This window comes from Bos indicus x Bos taurus, chromosome 14 (genome assembly GCF_003369695.1).
Source record: "Bos indicus x Bos taurus breed Angus x Brahman F1 hybrid chromosome 14, Bos_hybrid_MaternalHap_v2.0, whole genome shotgun sequence".
NCBI lineage: Eukaryota > Metazoa > Chordata > Mammalia > Artiodactyla > Bovidae > Bos > Bos indicus x Bos taurus.
Window position 1 is genome coordinate 81,629,911 of NC_040089.1, and position 21,966 is coordinate 81,651,876.

Genomic DNA, 21,966 nt, shown 5'->3' on the forward strand with positions numbered 1-21,966 from the left:
ATGCTGTCTAGGTTGGTCATAACTTTTCTTCTGAGAAGCAAGCGTCTACATTACACTAGCACTAAATTGTCCTGCAAATTAGTCGTAGTTTGCTTCGGGATGTACTCTGACCTGCTCACATGACCATATTCTGACTTCAACCATGGTTGAGAACCGCTGATTCTGTACAAGATGTGCTCTGGGGGAAAAAAAAGTGCCCTGAATTCACGACACAGGTTTGTGGAAACGGGAATGGAGAAACAGCGATTATTCTCCTTGTATAGAACAGCACCGTAGTTTGTAAGTTGAGTGGAGGAGACAGAGGTTTATGACAACAGCCCGTGTCTATTGAGTAAATAAACACTGTTCTTGCCACTCTGTACAATGCATTTGGTTTTGCATATGACCTTGAAAAAAGATATTTTAAAAGGAAAAGAAGTTAATTGAAGCCACTATTGGTATAGGGCTTGATATTTGCAAAGCAATTTAAAATTCATTCATTTGAACCTGTGAAGATAGTGTTTTTACCCAACTGTGTCTCATAAATGATGTCACGGAGGCCTAGAGGAAGACAAATGCCTTTATTAAGATCATCCAGAAAAGGATGTCATATCTTAAATGTAAATATGAAATACAACGTGTAAAATACTGTATTAGTGAGTCTAAAGATACCTATACCTTAGATAAATCAAAATTGGAACACAGTAAAGGGCAGCTGTGTGTCTGGAATCCAGGTCCTGGGTCTTTTCCACAGATACACAGCTGCCCTTTACTGTGTTCCAATTTTGATTTATCTAAGGTATAGTATCTTTAGACTCACTAATACAGTATTTTACGCATTGTATTTCATGTTTGCACTTAAGACATGATGTACACCTTACATTCTGTGTTGTTTACGCTTCATATTTGTTACCTTTGTTCATAAGTGTTCGACTTTCCATTGATCCTACCCACTCGGAAAACAATAAAAGGAAACTGATTTCAGGTGTTCTAGTATTTTCACGTTCTTTGTGGCATCAACACGCATAATGGTAATTGAGAGCAGGTGTGCACCTTCATGGGCTTCCCAGGTGGCCCTAGTGGTAAAGCGCCCACCTGCAGGAGGTACGAGTTCAGTCCCCAGGTCAGGAAGACCCCCTGGAGGAGGGCACGGCAGCCCACTCCAGTGTTCTTGCCTGGAGACTCCCATGGGCAGAGGAGCCTGGCGGGCTGCAGTCCACGGGGTCGAGAAGAGTTGGAAATGACTGAGCGACTTTCAGCTTCAGCTTAACAAGTTCTGGTGAAAGTTAGACATGATTAGACTTTTGCATTAGACAGGATAACGCCTCTCAGCAGCTGCAGCTTGTATTCCCTCAGGAAGGGGGGGTTCGAGCCTGAGGTTAACACCCACGGTAACAAATTCTTTTATTCCTCAATCTCAGGTGTCCCTGACGGTCCGGTGGTTAAGACTCCGTGTTCTCACGCAAAGGGCTCTGGTTTCGATCCCTGGTTGGGGAGCTAAGATCCCATGTGCTGTGCAGTGTGGCAAAAAAAAATAAATATGCTTAGTTTATTGTTTAATTTTATTGGAGTGTAGTTGACTTACAGTGTTATGTCCGTCCGCTGTACCACGTGAGGTGGGTGTACATATTGATACAGCAGCTCTTTTTTAGGTTCCTTCCCCATATGAAGTCAGTACAGAGTATTGAGCAGAGTTCCCTGTGCTACGCACTTACCTATTTTATATGTATCATTGTGCCACGGAGCTTCAGTCGTGTCTGACCCTTTGTGGCCCATGAACTGTAGCCCACCAGGCTCCTCTACCCAGGGGCTTCTCCAGGCAAGAACACTGGAGTGGGTTGCCTCCTCCTGCAGGGGGTCTTCCCGACCCAGGGATGCAACCCTAGTCTCCTGTGGCTCCCGCGCTGGCGGGCAGGTTCTTTACCACTAGCGCGGCTGGGGAAGCCCCGTGTTCAGTGCCGTGTGGGCGTCCGTCCCAACCTCCCACTTCACCCCCCACCCCTCACCCCCTGGTAACCGGAAGTCTGTTTTCTACACCTGTGACCCCGCTGCTGCTTTGGAGGTAAGCTCTTGTGCGCCTTTTTTAGGCCCCGCACGTGGGCGACACCGCATCCGTTTGCCTCTCCCATCTGACTTGCTTGGCCCCGTGTGACAGTCTCCGGTCCGTCCGCGTCGCGGTAACGGAAGCGCCGCGCCCTCGCCTGGGCCGCCGCGGGATTCAAGAGGTGCTTTCTCTCTGCCCTCCAGGTCTGTCAGCTCGTCGTCTCTGTGAACGGGCTTAACGTGCTGCACGTCGACTACCGGACGGTGAGCAACCTGATTCTGACCGGGCCGCGGACCATCGTGATGGAGGTCATGGAGGAGCTGGAGTGCTGAGCGGGGCGGCGGCGGCGGCGGGCCCGCGGGCCTTCACTGCGCACGGCGGACCCGCGGGCCTTCACTGCGCGCGTCGGGCCCGCGGGCCTTCACTGCGCGCGTCGGGCCCGCGGGCCTTCACTGCGCGCGTCGGGCCCGCGGGCCTTCACTGCGCGCGGCGGACCCGCGGGCCTTCACTGCGCGCGGCGGACCCGCGGGCCTTCACTGCGCGCGTCGGGCCCGCGGGCCTTCACTGCGCGCGTCGGGCCCGCGGGCCTTCACTGCGCACGGCGGGCCCGCGGGCCTTCACTGCGCGCGTCGGGCCCGCGGGCCTTCACTGCGCGCGTCGGGCCCGCGGGCCTTCACTGCGCGCGTCGGGCCCGCGGGCCTTCACTGCGCGCGTCGGGCCCGCGGGCCTTCACTGCGCGCGGCGGGCCCGCGGGCCTTCACTGCGCACGGCGGGCCCGCGGGTCTTCACTGCGCACGTACGCGTCTCATCCGAGTTTCCTGCACTGCTTCCCTGTTGAATGTGGGAGAACCAGGGAGTGTGTCTTTAAAAAAGAAAAAAGTGAAAAAGACAACGTCTGTCGGTGCAGAAAAAGTTTGGGACACAGAATTTTTTCCCCCACGTAGTTGCGTTGCCTTACTCAACTTCCGTTTGTGGTTCTCGTCCATTGTTTTTGGTCTTGCTTCACAATAAGTTGAGATGCTTCTCTCGCCGAAACAGCACCGTGCTAAATTTGCCTTCGTGGGAATCAATACAGTAGTTTTTCTAGACTTCACAGTTGTACTCTCACCAAAACGAGCATGGATCTGTTTATCAGAGGATCTCGAGTTCACTGAATTTCAAACTGAAGCAACATCCAAAGGAATAGTGCTTGTTAACGGGCGTTTTGAAGGTTCTAAGGCGTTTTTTGACTTTTTCTTAATTCCTGCCTTTAGTATCAACTTCTTACTTAATGTGTGTTTTCAATTACGGCAGTGGTCAAAAGCAAACACTTTGTGATGACGTGGGTGGGGCAGAGAGAGAGAGAATTACTTAAACTATGTGGGCTCTGTTTTCTCTTTCTGAGCCTGGATCATTCTGTCAATCAGCAACAGCAGCTTTCTAGAAATAATTCTGAATATGTTGAATGTCAAAACAGACAAGTTAGTATGTACATATACAATTCAAAATCACGCCTCTGTCAGGATTTCACTCTGAAGCTGTCCCTTGTGAAGTGTTCTAGAACTTGGCCCTTATGTGATAAACTTGAAACTAAATTGCCTTAGTGGCCTGAATTTTCACTAGCTTTCTAGCGACACATTCTAAGAACATGACATGCTGCTTATTTGGTGGGATTATTTTTCACCAAAAGCACCTTCTTGTGTTGTAACTTTTGAGCCCACTTGTACATATATGCATGTGTCTTTTTTTTTTTTTGTCTCAAAGAGAATGCATTTTGGAGCTTGGTGTGTAGAGGAAGTTTCTCAGAGTGCCAAATTAGGGAGTCAGGGAATGCTCAATTGCTTTTATTCTCATATAACGCGTTCTGAATGACAAGGCTACTTTCTTATCATGTAGTAACAAAATATGAATGTTGTGCCTTGGCTTTTTTTAGTGATGGGTTATAATATGGTGGTACGGGTGGGGTGGACACGCCGTGCTGAAGACGTCAGACGTCTGTGTTTCTGGTATCCCGGCTTTTCTCGTCTGTAGCCTTAGGCCGAGAGCAGGGTTTTGAAGTAATGCAGGATGCTAACGTGAGTCCTGTCAGCCTGCCTTGGGAAGTCCTGGCATCTCCGTGTGCCCTGAGTTTACACCACGTGCCAGGTGCTGTGGTCGCTCTTCATCCTCATCACGACCTGAGAGGGAGGCAGCATCGCCCTCATGTTTCGGACTTGGAAGCTCAATCTGAGCACGTTTAGAAGTGGTCTCTAAGTCCCCACAGTGGCGGGAACTCCTGGGTGACAGAGCCTGGATTCAGACACGGTCCGTCTAGTGCGGACGCCCTGTCCCCCACCCACAGCCCTTCCCCAGCTGGAGACTGTCTGTGGCGCCTTCTTCTGCCCCCGTGCTGCGCTCAGTCTCTCCTGCTGATCTGGGCGGTCAGCGGCAGCCTCATCTCCGTGTTACAGCAGAGGAAACCGGCTCATCAAGGCCCGAGGCTGTTAACAGTATGTAGGAGGTGTTACCCATCAGGCTTCCTTTAAAGGTCTCCTAAAAGCCCTCTGGGCCTGGGTGTTCGCGGCTGACACGAGGAGGAGGCGGGCCTCCGGGAACGGTATCCTCTCACCGGCTGCTGCTCCTTCGCTCCCGACCTGATGACTGTTCGGGGGTTGGCACAACTCCGCGTCCCTTCAGCCAGTCTAAGCAGCAAAGAAGGGTTTTCCTTGATTCAGAGGGTGGCGTTGATGTCTTTGCTCAGATGAAGACCCAGGTGAAGGAAGGGATACTAAGGTGAAGGGAGGGAAGCTTTTGGCTCCCACCACCCTGGCTTAAAGCCCAAAAGCAGAGAGTTCTGCTTCAGGAGAGCGTCGTCTGAACTGTGGTCCCAGCCCAGGCTGCATCCTCACCCTGTGAATGCTCCTCACCCAGAGGGCCAGGTTGAGCTCTCTCCAGCTTTTGCACATGCAGTTTTTCCTCCCTGGAATATTATTCTTTCTCCGTCTCTGCCTGGAACAGTCTGTCTTATGAACTCCCTTTAGGCATTGTCTTAGATATTCCCTCTGAGAAATCTTTGCCAGCAGCCTGGTTCTGGGATGGATGCCCTTCTCTGAATTCCCAGGGACCCCTATACACCAGCCTGTGTGATCCCAGCACTGCTGACGTCTCCTCAGAAACGCTCCCACCCCTGTCTGTCTCCCGGAGTTCTAAGTGTCTGCAGGACGGGGCTGTGTCCTGCTCCCCGGCGCTGCCCTCGCCTAGCACATTTCCTGACACAGGGCAGGCGGTCCGCTCTCCACTGCTGTCCGAGCAATCAACCCGGAGCATAACTTCTGACACTACTCATTCTCTAGGGAGCCTGTGGTTGGCCTTTGAGCAGAGCTGTGCTAAGGTGACCGAGTACAGCCTGATATTCTGGCTGAGTTCACACGCGCACCTGAGCTCAGAGAGGCTGATGCTCGGGACTGGCTGACGGGGGCTGGCTCTGTGACTCCGTCTGGCTGTGGCCTGGGGCTGTGGCTGAGACTCCTCCATTGGACTCACGGGGTCTCTCCCCATAGCTGACCCAGGCTTCCTCGTTAGGTCTCATGAGATCAAAGAGAGGAAGAAGAGAGACTGCAAGCCTTTCTGTGGACCTGCTCAAAGTCGCAAAAGGTCACCTTCGTAGCCTTTTCTTGGCCAGTGCAAGTCACAAAGCTAGCCCAGAGCCAAGAGGTCTGCAAGCGGGCTGCCCCTTGTGATGGAGGAGCTGCCAAGAGTCTGGCTGGTTTTAATCCACCCAGAGTAGATACTACTTTTTGAGTGGAGGCCTAAGGAGTTACCTAGCTGTTGCAAGACTTCAGCAATCCAGATGTCAATCACTGACCACCCGCCGGGTAGAAGTGCAACAGTTGTGAACAGAGCCCCACGCCCAGTGAAAATGAGTCAGGAAATCCCAAAACCACAGTGCTGCGTGGAGCCGCGGGAGCGCGCGTCTTGCCCTTTGCCTTTCGCTGAGGCGTGGAGCGGTCTTGTTGGGCCGGCCTGGGCCCAGCGCCTCCCTCCCTGCCGGCCCGAGTCCTCAGTGTGGCCCTGCGGCGCAGGGCGGGGCGGGGACGACGGGCGTTTGGCTTTGGCTTGTTCGTGACACGCGGTTGGGCCGTGTACCCGTGAAAGTGAAGGATACGTACTTAGGTCTTGAGTTGTTAAATCGTAGCATATTAAAAAGTAAATATTTTGTATGGCATTTTGACAGTTGAACTGCTTTAAAATTTAGAAACTCCATTCCTAAACGGAACACCAAGAATTACCCTGAATTAGGAGGAAGCAGTATTTTGAAGAACTTTCATTTCCTACGTATGTGTGTGTCTGCGTTTTGGGGAACTGCGTGTGAGAGTTGAGGTCGCTCGTGGAGTCTCTGAAATGATGTGGTTTGCTCCCAGAGAAGACGCGTCTGGCTTTCCGGGTGTCTGTGTGTGTGATGGAGACAGAGACCATGTTACGCCCAGCCATGCGCACAGAAGGTGCTGTCAGCGCTGGTGTGAAAGCCATGTTGGCTGATTCTGCTCTGGAGAGAAAATGCAGCCGCCCTTTGGGTTGGTTCTGCTATCTGATGTTCTCTTATTAACCTCTGTCAGATAATTATATAAACTGATCAATTTCTGGTTGAGAAATGGTGGGTAACTTGAAGAGACCCATGTTTGAGTAGATTAGACACGACCAAATTCACACTACCCTAAGAAGGGTGAATGCATCGGGGCGGCAATAATTGATAGTTAAAAACCACTGCTTTCAATCCAAAACAGAGTCTCACTTTCCCAAGTACTCATTCTTTACACATATGTCATGAAAATAATCTGCTTTCAAGATCTGTTTGAAAAGTGTTAAGTATTCTCTCCTGGTGAATACTAATCGTGTTTCACTTTGATTATCCGTGATCAGAATAACCCAAGATTTCAGTTTTGCAAATTGGTTGGAGTCTGTTGGTGTCATGACCATGGTTTTACTCATGCAAAGAAGAATTTCAGGTATAATATGTTTTTCCTCAGTTCAATACCAAGAGGACAAATCTACCGTGCACCAAAAGGAAGTTTATAATCAAAGTCACTATATGGTATTGTAAAATGCATTAATATATGTACTTAATATATATGTTTATTTTTAAATTAGGTTGAAATTTATTTTCTCTTTCTTAAAAGTTATAGCAAAATAATTAAAATTATAATATAACAATAGACAGTATAGCATGAAATAAATGTTACATTTTTAAAACAATGCCTTTAGGGTTTCAGCTTTTCCTTTCTTTAGAAAAAATTAACCATTTTTTATCCTAAGAAAGAGTTGCATTGTAAAGCTGATCTACAACTAGTCTGTCAGAGAGGACACGTGGGGCTGGTATCCAATTCTCTAATGTAACCAAAAGTGCCATTTGTAAAACTGCTTAGTGACGGATGTTTTCTGAAGCTCTTTTGCCTGGAAAAAAAAGTGCATTAAAAAGGTTTTTTTCTCTACTGTATTGATTTGAAATCATTTTCTCCCTACACATGTATTGATGAGTGTTGCGAAGAGCTGACTCATTTGAAAAGACCCCGATGCTGGGAAAGATTGAGGGCAGGAGGAGAAGGGGACGACAGAGGATGAGATGGTTGATGGCATCGCCAACTCAATGGACATGAGTTTGGGTGAACTCCGGGAGTTGGAGATGGACAGGGAGGCCTGGCGTGCTGCGCTTCATGGGGTCACAAAGAGTCGGACACGACTGAGTGACTGAACTGAACTGATGGAATAGTCTATATGGAAAAATGCTATGTGGTTGCTATTTTGAAATAATGTTAGTTATTTTTTTATTTTCAACTAATTAGGGAATCAGTTCCACAATTCAGTGGATGCAGGGTATAAGTAAGGAGGTGAGTGGTTATCCAGACTGGATTCAATAGTAACCAAAAGAACGTAACATTTCTCTCTCATTTATTCATTTATTCACTGGTTTGTTCATTCAAAAAGCCTCCCTGAGGGCGTGTGTTTTGCTGAACAGTATGTATAAGGCTCTCCTGTTGGCTCAGTGGTAAAGAACCCACCCACCAAAGCAGGATACATAAGAGACGGGGGTTCGATCCTTGGGTCAGGAAAATCCCCTGGAGAAGGAAATCACTACCAACTCCAGAGTTCTTGCCTGGGAAATACCATGGACAGAGGAGCCTGGGGGGCTACAGTCCACAGGGTCGCAAAAGAGTCGGACACGACTTAGCGACTAAACAACATTATATTCGCCCTAGGAGTACAGAACAGAGCAGACAGGACCCTGCGTTCAACATTATATTCGCCCTAGGAGTACAGAACAGAGCAGACAGGACCCTGCGTTCAGCTTCACGAGTCACGTCTAGGCCGTCTCTAGAAAGCTGCTCTCTGTAGAGAGGCAGGGATATGCAATCCTGGGGTAGATACGCAAACCACCATCCAACCCCAGAATCAGAACACTGACAAAACCTTAGGTTTACACGCTGTCCCTTCCTGATCCTGTGCCCACTTTCCCTAACCCAAGGTGAGCACGGTGGTGAATACTGTTACCGTTCTCCTGTTCTTTTTTTTTTTTGGCCAGGCAATAGTGAGAGAGCTAAGTCCTACCCACTGGACCATCAGGGAACTTCCGCCGTTGTTCATGTTTTGGGGGGAGCGTGCCATGTGTCATGTTGATCTCAGTTCCCCAGCCAGGGATTGAACCTGTGCCCCCTGGAATGGAAGCATGGAGGCTTAACCACTGACACCAGAGAGGTCTCTGTTCTTTTTGTTCTTAATCATTGTTTGGGGTGTTGTGTTTTTTAAATGAACTGTATTAAAAGAACATCCAGCTTTATATAGACTTCTGGGACTTTCTTGTTTTTGTTCAGGATTATATTACTAGAGTTCTTCTAGATTTTTGTGTGTAATTGTAATTCACTGTTTACGGCTTCCTAAACTACCGTTTGTCTGTTTTCTTGTCAGCGGGTATTTGGGTTGTTTCCATTGCTGTTGTGGTTGTTGTAAGTAGGTTTACTGTGAACAGTCTGGTACCATCTCCTGGGGACAAGTGTAGGAATTTTTCTTAGAAATCCACTTAGCAGAGTCAGAGGACACGTGAATGCTGACTTTACAAGGTCACGTTTAACTCCCTTTCAAGGTGGTTGAACCACAGTAGTTGCCCCTCTGAAATATAAAAGTGACAGATGTTGATCAGTATCTTCTCCAAACTCTGAAACTTCCTAATTTTTGTCAGATGTTTATTTGGTCAATGATATTGAGAATTCGGAGTTGCTGCAAAGCTCATAAAGTTTAAAGTACAAAAAATGTGAGAAGTAGTTTGTCATCCTGAAGTATTATATCAGTGTCTTCATAATGCCAAGGATGTTTTTGAAACTTTTATCGTGCTACCGCTCTGATTATTATGAGGCACGAATTATTGGTGTTGTCAAAATCTTGACTTTTTGTGCACCAGTGCCAGACAGAGATACTGAGACAGAGTCACAGAGGAGAAAGAAAGAGTGACTTCTTTTCTTTGCCAGGCAAAGGGGGAACACGGTAACGCCGCCCCCTCCCCGGAGAATAGAGAGGCTGTACAGGCAGGCAGGGCTCCCAAGGGGGCGCTAGTGGTAAGGAAAAGAAAGAAAGTCGCCCAGTCGTGTCCGACTCTTTGCGACCCCATGGACTGTAGCCTACCAGGCTCTTCCGTCCATGGGATTTTCCAGGCAAGTGGTAAAGAACCCGTCTGCAAAAGCAGACGTGAGAGGCGCGGTTCGATTCCTGGGTCAGGAAGATCCCCCAGAGGAGGACGTGGCAGCCCACTGCAGTCTTCCTGCCTGGAGAATCCCATGGACACAGGAGCCTGGGGGGGCTGCAGTCCATGGGGTCGCAAAGGGCAGGACCGTGAGCCAACGCACACACACAGGCAGGGTGTGTGGTGAGGCTCAGCAGTCTTGCTTTCTTCTCTCTCCTGCAAAGTTTCAAAGGGTGGGGCTGCTGATAAGATGAGGGTGTGAAGGGTCTCAGGCATCTGGTCTCCTAATACAGCTTCTCCTGTCCCTGTAATCTTGTCTCGGGTGGTTTCCTGACTGCTGCCCCCTTGATTAGCAACTGTTCTGCCCTTTGGAACTCAGGGAAGGTTGGAGTCTTGCTAGAAGAAATGAAGGACAGAAAGCCCTCCCTGACCAGGCCCACAGGGCCCTGCTGGCATCGCTGGAAGTCACATATAACACATAGAGTCGCTCAGTCGCGTCCGACTCTGCGACCCCAGGGACTATACAGTCCACGGAATCCTCCAGACCAGAATACAGGCATGGGTAGCCTTTCCCTCCTCCAGGGGATCTTCCCAACCCAGGGATACAACCCAGGTCTCCCGCATTGCAGGAGGATTTGGCGGACTCTTTACCAGCTGGGCCACGAGGGAAAAAGGCCTTAGATGTGGCATGGTTAGTTTTTATAGGCTGATGAATGGGTGGATTATTCTATTTCTAGGAAGGGGTGGGGATTTCCAGGTTTGGGGCCACCGCACACTTTTGGCCTTTTCGGTTAGCTGCAGACTGGTGGCTGTGTCATTCAGTACCTAACATGTTACAGTGAGCTTATAATTGAGGCTCAAGGTCTACTGGAAGTAGATCTTCTAGGTCTTTTCCATCTAACTAGATCTTCTTCCATCTTGGATCTCGTTAGTTCTAACAAGCTTTTGTCATATCCTATGGCTATGTCATTCTTTTAAAGATTGTGCCCTGCCCCGGTCCCTCATGTTTCACTATCAGTTCAGTTGCTCACTCACGTCTGACTCTGTGACCCCATGGACTGCAGCACGCCAAGCTTCCTTGTCCATCACCAACTCCCAGAGCTTGCTCAAACTCATGTCCATTGAGTCGGTGATGCCATGCAACCATCTCATCCTCTGTCGTCCCCTTCTCCTCCCGCCTTCAATCTTTCCCAGCATCTGGGTCTTTTTCAATGAGTCGGCTCTTTGCATCAGGTGGCCGAGGTATCAGAGCTTCAGCTTCAACATTAGTCCTTCCAATAATTAATGTTTGTTAAATAGAAGTATGTGTTTGTAAAAATCTCAGACTTACAGTGTGCTGTCCTGAGACAGAGGCGGGTTTCGAAGTCTTGATGCTGCCCCTCTTTCCTTCCTGTTTCTCAGACGGCCCATGGGGAGCACCCCTCGCCCCTGGAAGCAGGCTTGTGTGTGTCTCAGTTTTCCCTCGGTCCTCCCGTAAGGTCAGACTGACATCTACTGGGGCACAGGAGGCCTTCAATGTGGCATCTTTCTTGGGGAAAGTAAATTTACAGCAAGGACAGGGAGAGATAAAGGGAACTTCCTTTTGTAAACCCCTACCCCAGTCTTCATGGAGGAGGAGATGGCAGCCACTCCAGTGTTCTTGTCTGGAGAACCCCGTGGGCAGAGGAGCCTGGCAGGCTGCAGTCTATGGGGGCACAAAGCGTGGCCACGACTGAGCGCGCACACACCCCATCCTGTCCCTTCCTGCTTCCCTGTCCCCACTGGTCACCTCTAGTTTGCCTCTGTAGCTGTGCGTCGGCTTCTTTTTTGTTATCTCGCTGGTTTGTTGGGTCTTTGGACGCCACACGTAAGTGATGTCACACAGCATTTGTCTTTCTCTGACTCATTTCCAAGTCCGTTCATGTTGCTGCAAATCGCAAAACTCCAGTCCTTTGTAGGGCTGTGTAGGATCCCATTGTGTATACATGTATATAGTTCCTTCTTTTACAGGGGTATTCAGGTCACAGACCCACCATAAAAGGAATGAAGGCAAACCTCCAGAACTCCAGGCTTCTAGGAGAAGTCTCTCAACGACAACAGCGAAGGCTATCGAATGTCCACTGTGTGCCCACATTTTATGCACGTGACTGCTTTATTTCCTCTCTGCACGTCGTCCCAGGTAACCGTTTTGTAATGCATCTCACGTATGTCATCAACTCCACCTTTCCGTTTGATCCTCTACCTCCCCGACAGCCTCCATCATGAGAACACAAGGCCAGAGCTTGGTGATACAGCTAGACTTGCACTCACGCACAAGTGCGCGTACACACACGTGTGAGTGAAATTTGCATCTTAATGCAGGTTGTGAGTGTTGCTGCTGTCTTTTCATCCCAGACAAATCCTTCATTCTTGGGTCCACTGTGCTTTCTGTACGTGAATTAGAAGCCAAGACGAGTGTGTCAGACCTCCCTGGTGATCCAGAGCTCAAGAATCCGCCTGCCAGTGCAGGAGATGCAGGTCTGGTCCCTGGTCTGGGAGGATCCCACATGCCTTGGAGCAGCTAAGTCCGAGCACCATGACTACTGAAGCGCAAGCACCCTTGAGCCTGTGCTCGGCAGCAAGAGAAGCCCCCGGAACGGAAGCCGGGCCGGCAGCTGGAGAGGAGCCAGCCACTGCTCGTCCCAGCCAGAAAAAAGCCCGAGGAGCAACGAAGACCTGAAGAATAAATAAATAAATAGTTTTTAAAAAGAGCGTGTTGAAGTTTTCACTGAGAAATGAGAACGTGTCATCTGAATCTGGAAGGCTCCCCCAACATCCTAGCTAAGTTACTCTGATAGATTTTTCTTAGGAGAGAAAGGGCTGTGAATAATGCAAGGCTGTTGGTGCCCAGGAGGAGAAAGCTCGATGGCGACGTGTATCTGTGGCTGTTTAACACACGCATGGGATTGTTAGGGGGCTACTCGACTGCAGCCCCCAGGCTGTGCAGCAGCAGCACCCCCCAGCCACGCTCACCCAGGGGGCTGCGGTGCCCTCTTCCCACTCCCCAGGAAGGCCTTCTGTTCGCATCAGCTCTGTGGCGGTGCCTTTGGGTGATGTCAGCCTCTTCCTATGAAAAGCAGCGAGTCCAGAAACAAAGCGTGCATTGGTGCGCCGGGCGGGCTGGTGGGGCCGGACAGTCGTGGGTTCTCTGGGGGCCCAGGCCCCTCCGGAGGGACACAGACTCCTCTCATGTGCCAGTGGGAGTCTCCCCCCACCCCTGACCCCTGCCACCCCCAAGAGAATTCTACTGCAAAAAAGGCGAAGCGTGCTTGCACAGCTTCTCACCCAGTGCATTTCATGGTGATGAGTTTCTGCATGCTTAGTGTCCAGGCTGAGCTCATGTGAAGCTTCCTTTTTACAGAATCTGCGCTGACTGCGAGCTGGAGGGCGAGGCTGTTTCCTTTCGATCCTCCTTGCCTTTTGTTTCCTCAACACCAACTGACTTTCTTTCTCTTTTCCTTCCCCATTTTGACTTAAAATCTGTTATTTCTCCTTATCAGCCTCCAGCAGGCTCTTCAGCAGTTACTGAGTGCTGAAGTCTATCTCTGGGATGCTGGCTGGGAGGGGGAAGCGTCAACACGACTGTGGAGGTAAAACCACGCCAGAGAAGTCGCCCTGGAGAAGCCACAGGGAGAGGCTATATCTGCTGTGGGTGCGCGTGGATGACAAACAGAACCAAGGCCGTGTCTTTGCGAATCAGCCCCCGTTAAATCAAATCACAGGATTCAAGGAGGCTCATCCTTATGGCCTGTAATTGTCCGCTTCATATTCACCCCATACTGTTGTGTCTTATCACTGAAGATTTGAGCAGACTCACTCTGGTAAATCTCCCATCCCTATCATACAACTCCATAGCAAAACGCTTCATTTCCAAGCAGATGGTAAAGAGTTACTAGGTGCTACCTGAGCGCCCTCACTCGGACAGCTGTCCTGCAGAATGTGAAACGTGCCAGCAAATGAAATGAATCCTCATAACCCTCATGAGGTTGTTGTGAAAATCAAATTAAATGAGATAATTCACATAAAGAGCTTATTATATGTCTGGCTTAATATCATTCTGCTCCTACTGCTGTCACTTCAGTCGTGTCCGACTCTGTGCGACCTCATAGACGGCAGCCCACCAGGCTCCCCTGTCCCTGGGATTCTCCAGGCAAGAACACTGGAGTGGGTTGCCTTTTCCTTCTCCAATGCACGAAAGTAAAAAGTGAAAGTGAAGTCGCTCAGTCGTGTCCGACCCCCAGCGACCCCATGGACTGCAGCCTTCCAGGCTCCTCCGTCTGTGGAATTTTCCTGGCAAGAGTACTGGAGTGGGGTGCCATTGCCTTCCCCGTAATATCATTCTAGTTACCATATAATAAAAATAGAGTAACCTCACACGGCTCTCTCTTCCGCACGTACCAGCAGGGAAGTGTGACTGTGGTGGACTAACTAGACGCTTGATCACCAAACCAGATTCCTCTTCCTGGGCACATCGAAAGTCTATATTATCCAGCTGGCCTTGCACCAGCGAGGGATGGTGTGACTCAGTTCTGGCCAAAGCCACATGGGAAGAAGTTACAGATGCCTCTTCCAAGGCTACCTATAGAATATTCTGTGACGCGGTCCTTCTCCCCCTTCATGGAGCTGGAAATGAAGGATGCTGCAGTAGAGGGGTCACGTGACACAGAGAGCCTGGCCCCGAGTCATCCATGGCAGAGGGCGTCCTGTGTCACATTCGAGCAAAAAACAGGCTTCAGTGTTTAAGCCACTGAGACTCGAGGACTTATGTGTTATTGCAGCATAGATCATCTTACTCTAATACTAATACAAGAAGGGAGACAAGTATTATCAAAGTTAGTTATTTGAAAGCAATTTATTACCAAATAAGGCAAAAGTAAATATTCACACACGAAACACATCTGCAAACCCGTGTGTGGGATTGTAGGGAAGCTGCAGCACAGCGGTCCCAACTCCTTGGCCCCAGAGACCGGCTTCGCGGGCGACAGTGTTTCCACGGATGGGCCGGGGGTGGGGATGGTTTCAGGATGATTGACCTGTGCCCCGTGTATTGTGCACTTTATATCTGTTACTATTACATCAGAGCCACCTCAGATCGTCAGGCATTAGATCCCATGGGGTGGGGGCCCCAACTACAGGGCGTCAGGCTACTGGAGGCTCAGCCCCAGGTTTGCATAACGACAGTAATGGCAGAACTGGGTGTGAATCAGGTGTGCTGAACTCCAGGTGCTCTTCTTTACTCCCTCCTACATCAGTTTGGGACGGACAAGTCAAGGTGCCTCCGCATGAGTCAGTGGTAAAGTACAAGGTCGCAGGGCTTAACCCGGATTGAATGATGTGTTAGCCCAGGGCTTTACTAAGTCATGCACGGTGCGGAGAGAGAACCGAAGGACAAAGCTAACGTGGTCGTGCGGACCGTTCAGAAGGGAGGGACCTGCCTCACGGAGGATAGTGCATGGCAAGGCCCTAGGGGGACAGGGTGCTGCAGAGATGGGGTCAGGAGCACGGCTCAACCTGGAGACTGAGCTTCGTGTGATGCTGGCCGAGGGGACGCCTCACGGACAGGAGAGCGAGGTGGACGAGAGGCAAGAGAGTGAGGACAGAGGAGCCCCACCAGAGTCCCTGCGGACGCCAGCCAACGCCGCGTGTCACGATCACGGGTTACAGAAACACAACAGATAGAGGACTTGCGGCGGTCCAGTGGCTAAGACCTCGCACTCCCAAGTCAGGGAGCCCGGGTTCAATCCCTGATCGGGGAACTCATAATAGATCCCACAAACTGCGACTAAGGCCCAGTGCAGCCAAAAATAAATACACATTTTGAAAAATGAAGGAAATGCACAACATATAAAGACTGGCTCCGTTATCACTTAGGGTAGTCAGATCTGGAATTCATAGTTTTTCCAGAAAGATCAACCACCTCATCTCCAGTGTTTCTGAGTACTAGACACCTGCATTTTAAGAGCTCAGTCAGTTCTCATTGGGATAGACATACTAAGAGCTGGCAAAACTACCCAACGGCCTTATCATATACACATTGTTGAATATGCTTTTGGCCTCCCGGCACTCCCTTTTGGCTAACAATGCCTGTATTCTGGAGGTGAACAGCCTCTCCCTCATCCCGTGTGGTTACGATTAGATGTCTCTTGGGGTGCCCTAGCTTCCCAGTGAAAGAATGGGCCCCAAATCCAGGTTAAATCAACACTGTCTTCCAGGACTTTGAGCTTTGAGCAGAATAAACATGCATGGGAAAAACAGTTGACGTTCACGAACCCAGTGGTCCCTCAAACCTACCCTGGCTCTTCTCTAAGCCTGGTCCCAGAGCCTTCTGACGCAATCTGCAGGCTCTGATGACCTGTGGCGAAGTGCGGGGTAAAGGCATGCAGGTTCAAGATGAGGCGGTTGGGGGAGCTTGGAAGAACCAGGTATCAATTCCACAAAACAGGTGGAGGCCAAGGACCAGGTGGAGAATCAGGTATCTGCCAAAGAGTTCAAGCCGGTTAAGTTGAGGAAATTAGATTTCCTGATTACTTAGAAAAGAGTGGGAGGTCAGCTAGGATGTTTTTGGTTGCAAATGACAGAAAAGCAGTTTGAACTAACTAAAGAGGGGAAAGACTTTATTGCTTTATTTAACCACACTGCAATGGGAGCAGTGATTATGTAATTTATCTCCCACCTGGAACCCTTCGAGAAGGAAAGAGGGAGACATCAATGGCTAAACTGGAGCAACAGATGTAAACCAGGCTGCCTTAGGCGAACTGGGTGTCTGCTCGTCTCTGTGCAAGGGAAGAGCCTCGAAGGCCGCTGGGGTCTCTCTCTCTGCGTAGCTGTTACTTTTCTCTACTTTCTGTGGCCTTTATTTGCACAAGCATATGCAGTAGCAGCTTCCCGGGAGGCTCAGTGGTAGAGAATCTGCCTGCAGTGCAGGAGACCCGAGTTTGACCCCTGGGTGGGTAAGATCCCCTGGAGAAGGAAATGGTGACCAACTCCAGTGTTCTTGCCTGGGAAATCCCACGGACAGAGGAGCCCGCCAGGCAGCAGTCCATGGGGTGTCAAGAGTCAGACCTTACAGATTGCAAGACAGAAAAAGATGTTTCCAGCTGCTCCAGGATGAAATATCCTACTCCAGAATTTCAAGGTGTCACTTGACCAGCCCTGGACCAACCTTCATGAGCAAACAGATACACTGCTATCACCAGTTCGCCTTGGGCCATCAGGCCCTTCTTGTGCTGCAGACACAGGAGCGCCATTAATCAATAGTCCTAGCAGTTTGAAGCAGCATTTCCCCAAGAGAAGAGTCATTCTGGGGGACAAAACCACATATACCCACTATGACAGCACCTCATATAGATTGCCTGCAGTCAAGTCCACTGAGAGTATGGACACAAAACAGCTGTTGGACAAAACGCATGTTATATTAAACAAGCTGTCCGAATGCCAGAGCTAACTGGTAATGGGTTAAACTATGAACTCTGTGACCCAGGAAACCCTTGACAATCCAGTTTCACATTCTATCCCTTTAGAGTTTAGTATATAATAGTCCATTAGAGACCTGGAAAGCCCCCAAGGCTTGGGGTTCCTATAAGCCTCTAGAACCACTCAAATGAAGTGAACTTACCCCGAAAACACCATTGGCAGAAGCATAAGGTCGCTGGGCACCTTGAGTTTAAATGGGAAATGGGGAAACCGGGAGCAAAGTGAGGACTCCTGTGAAAGGACCGAGAAAGAGGCTGCTGGAGAGACTCCCCTTCCCTCCCAGCCGGCCCAGGTCCAGGTTCTGCCCCCAGTGGCTCCCGTTTCAGTCCTCTTGTTGGAAAGTGCCTTCCTTTCTTTCTCCTTCCCTTCTTTTCCCATGCCCCCTGCATTGGGAGCGTGGAGTCTCAAGTCGAGGACCGCCAAGGAAGTCCCAGCGCCACGATTTACGATAAAGCTTGGAATCCTCCGCCACCCTGGGCTGATCTTCTCCACTTGGCGGAGGAGCGCGTGGTCCTAAAAGTCAGCCAACGTCTCTTTGCCTCCCGTCAGCCCTTCCCTGGGAGAAAAAAGAACGCATAAATGTTTGGGGGGCTGCCTGGTGACTGTGGGCTTCCCCCCAAAGAAGGCGCAGGGTGGAGAGCGAGACTCCACGGAATACGACTTCGCAACGGAGCCCTGGTCACCCTGGACAGCATAGTGTCTACTGGAGAGAGCTCTGCAACCCCAGATCCTCTGCGCCTTCCAGAAGACTTCGGCTTGAGCTCTGATAAGTAACCAGAGGGCTCCCTGCGCAGCCGGGGGCTGAGCAGCGGGACATTGCCGCCAAGTGCCGCCCCTCGGAATCGCCCCCGGGGTCGGGAAGGTGGAAGCGCGGGCCCTTGGTGGAGCCCCCGTTCTGAACGGGAGATCCACTCGGCTGTTAATAAGGGCCTTCTCTCCTGCTGGGCTCAAGAATCTGGGCCAGTCTCGGGAGATTCTTGGAACTAAGCAGCTTGTGAATACACAAGCAAGCATGGACACCCGGGGAAGTAGCTCCTGACACACCGCATAGCTGACCTTGTTCAGAGTTCAGGGCCCCCAAACGGCCGAAATGATCACTGCGGTGCCGGACCGGGGTCCGTGTACATATTGGCCGTCCCATTTTGTTCATTTGTGTGTTTCCCCCAAATGTTTCCTCTCACTTCGCTCACGGTTCAAGACAACTTCTTTTTCAGTTTTTAATGCAAACATGGAGAGGTTGCTGTGGACGCCTTCCAGACTGAGCCGCTGGGGGGCTGGTGGCCGGGAACTCTCAGCTGGTCCCTTTCTGGTCCGAGCCCTCTGCTACCAGGCACTGCCCGGTATTATTCACAACAGTCAGGGTATGGAAGGAGCCTCAGTGCCTACCACGAGGTAAACGGATCAAACGATGTGATGGATGGACGTGACGATGGAGCATCATTCGACCTTGGAAGAGGAGGCGATCCTACCATTTGTGACAAACAGCTGAACCTGGAGGGCATGATGCTCGGTGCTAGAGGCCAGAGACGAATACTGCATGTTGTCACTTATATGTGGAATCTAAAAGAAAAGAAAGTTGACTATACAGAAACGGAGAGTAGAAAAGAGTCCCAGCCTGGTGAATGCACTTGGTAATACTGCGTTGTATACTTGAAATTTGCTAAGACAGCAGAAGTTAAATGCTCTCACCAAAGAAAACAATCTAAAAGGGAAAGAGAGAGAGGAGCTTTAAAGGAAAGACTAAGCTACTGAAGAGAAAATTCAGAGACTTGAAGAGACTCTGGTCGAAAGGGAGTATGTGGTTGAGTGTATGAGGCCTGCTTCCCCAGCGCCGCCGGATGTCTCTGAAGGACTGTCTGCCGGTCACCTCAGAGCTCCCCGTGGCCTCTGCAAGGACGGCTCCAGTCGCCTGCGCTCTCTGCTAAGTCAGCTCGATTCTCATAGGTGTTGTTCTGGGAGCTTCCCCAATAAACTTGTTGCATATAAGCCTCCATCGTGGAATTTGCTTCCAGATAACCTGACTCCTGGTAAGGTAGAGTACAGATACAGACAGTGCATTGACCCTAACTGTATAATTCAATGAATTTTTACAAAACGATCATACCTGTGGCTCGTGGAAGCTCGTGCGTGTGTGCTCAGTTGTGTCTGACTCTTTGCAGACCCATGGACTGTAGCCCGCCAGGCTCTTCTGTCCATGGAGTTTTCCAGGCAAGAATACTGGAGTGGGTTGCCATTTCCTTCTCCAGGGGATCTTCCTCAGGCAGGGATCGAACCTGTGTCTCTTGTGTCTCCTGCATTGCAGGTGGATTCTTTACCACTTGCGCCACCTGGGAAGCCCCATACCTGGATGACCAGCACCCAAACCAACAAATATCCAGCCAGGGTGGACAAAAATGTTCTACTGCATAGCACAGGGAACTATATTCAATAACTTGGGATAAACCAAAATGGAAAAGAACATAAAAAAGAATGTGTGTGTGTGTGTGTATATATATATATATATGTGTGTGTGTGTGTGTGTACACACACACATATATATATAGATGGCGGCGGTGAGGAGATACCCCTCGTCCAAGGTAAGGAGCAATGGCTGCACTTTGCTGGAGCAGCCGTGAAGAGATACCCCACGCCCAAGGTAAGAGAAACCCAAGTAAGACGGTAGGTGTTGCAAGAGGGCATCAGAGGGCAAACACACTGAAACCATACTCACAGAAAACTAGTCAATCTAATCACACTAGGACCACAGCCTTGTCTAACTCAATGAAACTAAGCCATGCTGATGGGGCAACCTAAGACGGGTGGGTCATGGTGGAGAGATTTGACAGAATGTGGTCCACTGGAGAAGGGAAGGGCAAACCACTTCAGTATTCTTGCCTTGAGAACCCCATGAACAGTATGAAAAGGCAAAATGAAAGGATACTGAAAGAGGAACTCCCCAGGTCAGTAGGTGCCCAATATGCTACTGGAGATCAGTGGAGAAATAACTCCAGAAAGAATGAAGGGATGGAGCCAAAGCAAAAAGAATACCCAGCTGTGGATATGACTGGTGATAGAAGCAAAGTCCGATGCTGTAAAGAGCAATATTGCATAGGAACCTGGAATGTCAGGTCCATGAGTCAAGGCAAATTGGAAGTGGTCAAACAAGAGATGGCAAGAGTGAATGTCTACATTCTAGGAATCAGCGAACTGAAATGGACTGGAATGGGTGAATTTAACTCAGATGACCATTATATCTACTACTGCGGGCAGGAATCCCTCAGAAGAAACGGAGTGGCCATCATGGTCAACAAAAGAGTCCGAAATGCAGTACTTGGATGCAATCTCAAAAATGACAGAATGATCTCTGTTCGTTTCCAAGGCAAACCATTCAATATCACAGTAATCCAAGTCTATGCCCCAACCAGTAACACTGAAGAAGCTGAAGTTGAACGGTTCTATGAAGACTTACAAGACCTTTTAGAACTAACACCCCAAAAAGATGTCCTTTTCATTATAGGGGACTGGAATGCAAAAGTAGGAAGTCAAGAAACACCTGGAGTAACAGGCAAATTTGGCCTTGGAATACGGAATGAAGTAGGCAAAGACTAATAGAGTTTTGCCAAGAAAATGCGCTGGTCATAGCAAACACCCTCTTCCAACAACACAAGAGAAGACTCTATACATGGACATCACCAGATGGTCAACACTGAAATCAGATTGATTATATTCTTTGCAGCCAAAGATGGAGAAGCGCTATACAGTCAACAAAAACAAGACCAGGAGCTGACTGTGGCTCAGACCATGAACTCCTTATTGCCAAATTCAGGCTTAAATTGAAGAAAGTAGGGAAAACCACTAGGCCATTCAGGTATGACCTAAATCAAATCCCTTATGATTATACAGTGGAAGTGAGAAATAGATTTAAGGGCCTAGATCTGATAGAGTGCCTGATGAACTATGGAATGAGGTTCATGACTTTGTACAGGAGACAGGGATCAAGACCATCCCCATGGAAAAGAAATGCAAAAAAGCAAAATGGCTGTCTGGGGAGGCCTTACAAATAGCTGTGAAAAGAAGAGAAGCAAAAAGCAAAGGAAAAAAGGAAAGATATAAACATCTGAAGGCAGAGTTCCAAAGAATAGCAAGAAGGGATAAGAAAGCCTTCTTCAGCAATCAATGCAAAGAAATAGAGGAAAACAACAGAATGGGAAAGACTAGGGATCTCTTCAAGAAAATCAGAGATACCAAAGGAACATTTCATGCAAAGATGGGCTCGATAAAGGGCAGAAATGGTATGGACCTAACAGAAGCAGAAGATACTAAGAAAAGGTGGCAAGAATACACAGAAGAACTGTACAAAAAAGATCTTCACGACCCAGATAACCACGATGGTGTGATCACTGACCTAGAGCCAGACATCCTGGAATGTGAAGTCAAGTGGGCCTTAGAAAGCATCACTACGAACAAAGCTAGTGGAGGTGATGGAATTCCAGTTGAGCTATTCCAAATCCTGAAAGATGATGCTGTGAAAGTGCTGAACTCAATATGCCAGCAAATCTGGAAAACTCAGCAGTGGCCACAGGACTGGAAAAGGTCAGTTTTCATTCCAATCCCAAAGAAAGGCAATGCCAAAGAATGCTCAAACTACCGCACAATTGCACTCATCTCACACGCTAGTAAAGTAATGATCAAAATTCTCCAAGCCAGGCTTCAGCAGTATGTGAATCGTGAACTTCCTGATGTTCAAGCTGGTTTTAGAAAAGGCAGAGGAACCAGAGATCAAATT

The 21,966-nt window shown here is 49.3% G+C and overlaps 1 protein-coding gene across 7 annotated transcripts in view; it reads left to right on the forward strand.

Annotated features, from left to right (window-relative positions):
- DEPTOR (DEP domain containing MTOR interacting protein) overlaps window positions 1-21,966 on the forward strand; it is a 199,406-nt gene that overhangs the window by 150,719 nt on the left and 26,721 nt on the right. For 4 of the 7 annotated variants that reach the window (XM_027561690.1, XM_027561692.1, XM_027561694.1 and 1 more), the window contains exon 9: window positions 2,227-2,286. The exons of 1 other annotated variant lie outside the window; for it this stretch is intronic. In XM_027561690.1, the coding sequence (XP_027417491.1) occupies window positions 2,227-2,286 (60 nt within the window). Of the gene's footprint in view, window positions 1-2,226; window positions 2,431-11,699; window positions 13,755-21,966 lie in introns of those variants that run through there. 2 more of the 7 variants (XM_027561689.1, XM_027561691.1) reach the window with 2 other exon arrangements.